The sequence below is a fragment of the Pteropus alecto genome, unplaced genomic scaffold (assembly GCF_000325575.1).
Source record: "Pteropus alecto unplaced genomic scaffold, ASM32557v1 scaffold7, whole genome shotgun sequence".
NCBI lineage: Eukaryota > Metazoa > Chordata > Mammalia > Chiroptera > Pteropodidae > Pteropus > Pteropus alecto.
The window spans coordinates 30,577,428-30,582,133 of NW_006494614.1; the positions used below are offsets into that span (position 1 = coordinate 30,577,428).

The 4,706-nt window shown below is 32.5% G+C and overlaps 1 protein-coding gene across 1 annotated transcript in view; it reads left to right on the forward strand.

Moving 5' to 3' along the window:
- Positions 1-4,706, forward strand: part of LOC102889885 (dystonin) — a 401,789-nt gene that overhangs the window by 345,380 nt on the left and 51,703 nt on the right. Inside the window, exons 69-71 of the mRNA XM_025042814.1 lie at positions 1,229-1,348; positions 1,565-1,672; positions 3,382-3,600. Coding sequence (XP_024898582.1) covers positions 1,229-1,348; positions 1,565-1,672; positions 3,382-3,600 — 447 coding nt within the window. The remainder of the gene's footprint in view (positions 1-1,228; positions 1,349-1,564; positions 1,673-3,381; positions 3,601-4,706) is intronic.

Consider the following 4,706-nt stretch of genomic DNA (forward strand, 5'->3'; position numbering starts at 1 on the left):
TTCTGGTAGTACTGGACTTGAATACTCACAATGTCCATTCCCTATTAAATCTTCCAACCAAGGCCATTGTTAGTTACCATTTATCATTGGCGCTTATGGTGTCACTTGCCCACTTTACTCATTTATGATAACCGTTCGGTCCTGGAAGGCATTGAGGTTTATCTGATGCAAGGTATTGAAAATGTTCATGTTCTTTGACTTGGTAGTCAACGTCTAGGAATCTACCCTAAGGAACTAATTAGAGATACCAATGGAGATTTATATACAAGGCTATTCATTACAGGGTTGTTTATATAATAGCAAAAAAATGCAGAGAGCCTAAATGAAAATATCCAGGTATGCTAAAATACAATGGTGTTATTTAAAAATCACACTTAAAAGAATATGACATGGGAAATGTTCTTTATAAAATAAAAAGCAGGATATGAAACCGTTTATACAGTATTATGCCAGACCTTTATAAATCTTTTTCAACTCCTGGAAGAAATTTCAGTAAAATACCAACAGTATTAATTCCAGTTTTTAATTTTCTTTTGTATATTTTTCTGTACTTTATGAATTTCTACCATGAGTTACTGTTATGATCAAGAAAATTAAATATCTTGAAATATTTAAGAATGCTCTTGAACATATTTTCTGATATTAATATTTTCTGAGATGTAAAAAATTATACATGAGTCATTTGGGGATATACTCTGCATACAAAGAGACATATTTTACACATACACTTATACACACTTCATTCTTTTTGCTAGGAATAAAATAAAATCATAAAATAAAACTTTTCATTCTTTTTGCTAGGAATTGTGTACTTTGACAGCAGAATGCTACCTGCATATCATATGGTTTAAAGTGACAGAGGAAATGATTGAAAGGTGGTAACCAGCTATTGACTTTTAGAGTTTATAGGTGTTCAATTTGGATAGTACTCCTAAGGAGAAAATCCTTAAGACTACCAAAAAGAAGGCAACAGTATCAGCGGTCCTAAAATCGTTGATGCTGTGTTACGGATCTAACATGTTTTAAGAGCTTGTGTTTAATTACTCTTCGGAAAGTTCTCCTTTCTTTATAACTTTAGTCATTATAATGAATTATTTCAGGATGCCGTGAATAGATAAGCTCAGATTTTCCACTTGCGTAATGAGGATATTTAGAAGAAATATAGATAGGTATTTTTCTGGCACCAGTTTCAGGAACTTGCTGACCTAATTATTTATCTTTTGTTTAGTTTGACCAAGCGGCTGATGCTGAGTTGTCCTGGATTACTGAAACAGAAAAGAAATTGATGTCTCTGGGTGACATCAGGCTTGAGCAAGACCAGACCTCTGCTCAGCTGCAGGTTCAAAAGGTGAATAAGTACATTTCCAATTGGCATCTAAATTATATGCTAGTCTAGAAAATGTGCTTACACAATTTGCTTTGCAAGATCCCACTAGTGTGACTTGGTATTTTCAGCGACTTTATTTAATTTTTAACTACTTTGCCTAATTTTCAACTACTTTGCCTAATTTTCATTTTATTCATACATTCTCTGTTTTATAATCTTTATTTCTATAAATCACAGACATTCACCATGGAGATTTTGAGACACAAGGATGTTATTGATGAACTAGTTAAATCTGGACATAAAATCATGACCACGTGCAGTGAAGAGGAAAAGCAGTCAATGAAGGTATGATCTTGTCTGTGTGACTGGTAGTGACAGTCTTGAATAAACGGCACATACTGAGCTTTCAGTCCTAGAAAACACTTCTCCTTTATTCACAGCTGCCATTTAAAGAGCTAAATCATCAGTTTCAAATGAGGCATTTTTCAAGCTTACAGAATAACAGTGAAAGGAATATTCCTTAAGAGAATCACTCTGGGGACAATCTTTTTTAATATACAGAAAAGCTATTAAGGTCTGAGTCCTTGAATAACTGGCACACATTAAGCATTCAATTAATGTTAGCTGTATTGTTGCCATTATTATCAGTATAAATTGTTATTATATATGTCAACTGTCGTTCACATGCCTCAGAAACATTTGGGCCTCGTTAGCTGAAACAAAAACCAAAACATATAGTTCTCTCTAATCTGATATCCATTCTGTATAAAGTTACAACATGCTGTATAGGGAAAAAATTAGTTGTTGAATGATTAAGGAAGCATCCAGTTCATGTAGTTTAAATGATTCTTTAGACTAATGGAAAACCAGCCTCAGTAAAAATGTTTAGTTCAATTCATATTCAGACATCTGAACAGCCTAAAGAAATTAACGCTTCTAGTAGGAAAATATCCCATGGCAAAAGCAAGATTATACCAATGCCTATGCCTAAGATTATATTTTAAACAGTATACATTGCTTTTAAGGTATAACATAGACAAAGTAATTTAATGTACACTATGTAATGATACTTACTTTGTCTTATATTTATACTCTAAAATGGCAGTTTACTCATTGATAATTTAATGTTTCCTTTATTTTTGTAAAGATTCTGACATGAAAACTATAGATCGTGAAACAATTTCTGTGTAATTCTGTGGTTTATTAGATTACTATCTTCTGCTATTAGTTTATGATGCAAATTTATACCATAATCTAGATCACTGTGACCAATCCCTAAAGTCAGTGGATAGCATAATGTTCTACTTTGATTCTAATATACGTAATTAATTTTGCCGACTAGCAGTTCCCCTTACAATTTCATTGGTGAAAGGTAGTCCTTATTTTTTTCAGAATGCAGTGTAATTGTTACTAGACTCATGAGACTTGTTTTCTAACCTAGAAGACATTGTAAGAATGGCTGGAAATTTCTGCTTATTGTGTTTGGAGAGTTTAGTGTCTTACTCATAAAATCCTGAGGACTTGCTTGCTTATTATTTATTTATTTATTTATTTATTTATTTATTTGTATTTGTCACTTAATATTTTTTGAGATGTTTTCTGTCATTAAATTCCATGGTTTTTGATGATTGCATAGAATTCCATTGTATGAATATATTACACTAAATCAGCTTGATCTCCAGTGGTTGTACTCTTAAGATGTTCCATATTTTTGCTATTTTTACATATGTATATATACATTTTTTTTTTATTGTGGTAAGAACACTTAATGTTAGCATACAGAAGAATATTATTCTGCCTTAAAAAAGAAGGAAATCTTGCCATTTGCAACAACATGAATAAACCTGGAAGGCCTTTCTATAATTTAAAATGAACTGTTTTATACATAGAAACAGTTAAAACCTAAATAGCTTTTATTGATTTATTCATTTAACATACATTTATTGAGTGTCTACTCTGTACTAGGAGTATAGTGCCGGACAAAGCAATCTTCAGTACATGTTCCACTTGACCTGCTTGATCAGTTAAACACATTTTATCATCTTAATTTCTAGAAAAAACTGGACAAGGTATTGAAAAACTATGACACCATCTGCCAGATAAACTCCGAGAGGTATCTACAACTAGAACGAGCTCAGTCCCTGGTTAACCAGTTCTGGGAAACCTATGAAGAACTTTGGCCATGGCTGACAGAAACACAAAGAATCATCTCTCAGCTTCCTGCCCCAGCCCTTGAGTATGAAACTCTAAGACAGCAGCAAGAAGAACATCGGGTAAGCTTGGTGTCAAAAAAAACGTACTGTTCACCACTAAAAGAGAATTATGATTTTTATGGTGTTTTTTAAAATGCGGTTAGACACCTTACATGACTAGGATGTTTTAGCAGTATTGTGTTCTTCTTGTCTGTATAGTTTACTTATCTCATAGTTACTTACCTGTTACCCAGGTTTACAGTGGGAAGACTTATGTGGGTAGATCACACTGTGTATGCCATTATATCACAGCTTTTATAGACTAGTATGCAATATAAACTGTCTGGGTACAAAATCAAAATTTCCATTTATTATGTTAGAGAAATCAGTTTTTAAAGTACTTTTAATTTATGAATGTGAATTGCTTTCAATTTACACATGTTGACCAAGATTTATACTATATATATAGTGATGGGAGCAATTTAGAATGTAAGCAAAAAGTAGAAATATGTAGAAGTGACATCACACAAACAAGGCCATATATTGGAGAAAATGTACAATGTAACAAATATGTCAAGATAACAATATCATGAAAGCTAACTCTATGAAAAGGAAAAATGCTATAGTATGAAGACAAATTTTTTCCTTTTTTTTTCACCTTATGTACATGGAACTCTTTTGCAATTCTCTGTTCCTGTAAGCATGCATGAGTAAACTAGAGAGTATATTCATGGACGAACCTATCATGTGTTTTAAATATATATATATAAAATGGCATTATGAAGCCCCCATTCCAGCAGTCATTTAAATATTAGCACAACTTAAAATTTTGCAAGGGTTTGAGTGAGAGAGGATTCAAAACTGTCAGAAAAAGTCTGGAGTCCTTGCTGTTTATGGACTTGTGAACCTAGCTGCTCTCCCAGATCTGTACAAGATATACTCTGAGACTAATCATTATGTGTGTGCAGACACACACGTGCGTGTGTGTAAAGTTTAACCCAGAGTATATTACATCATTGTTTGAAATATGTGACATAACCTATTAATCTTGTTTGCTTACTTTTTTAAAGTATTGGCATTGAAGAATATCTCTAACTGAAGTATTTATTTAGAGGAGAGCTTTAGAGAACACTTTATTTAATACAAAATGGAAATTTTATGGAGTTCTGTCTAAATCATTCAGCAGG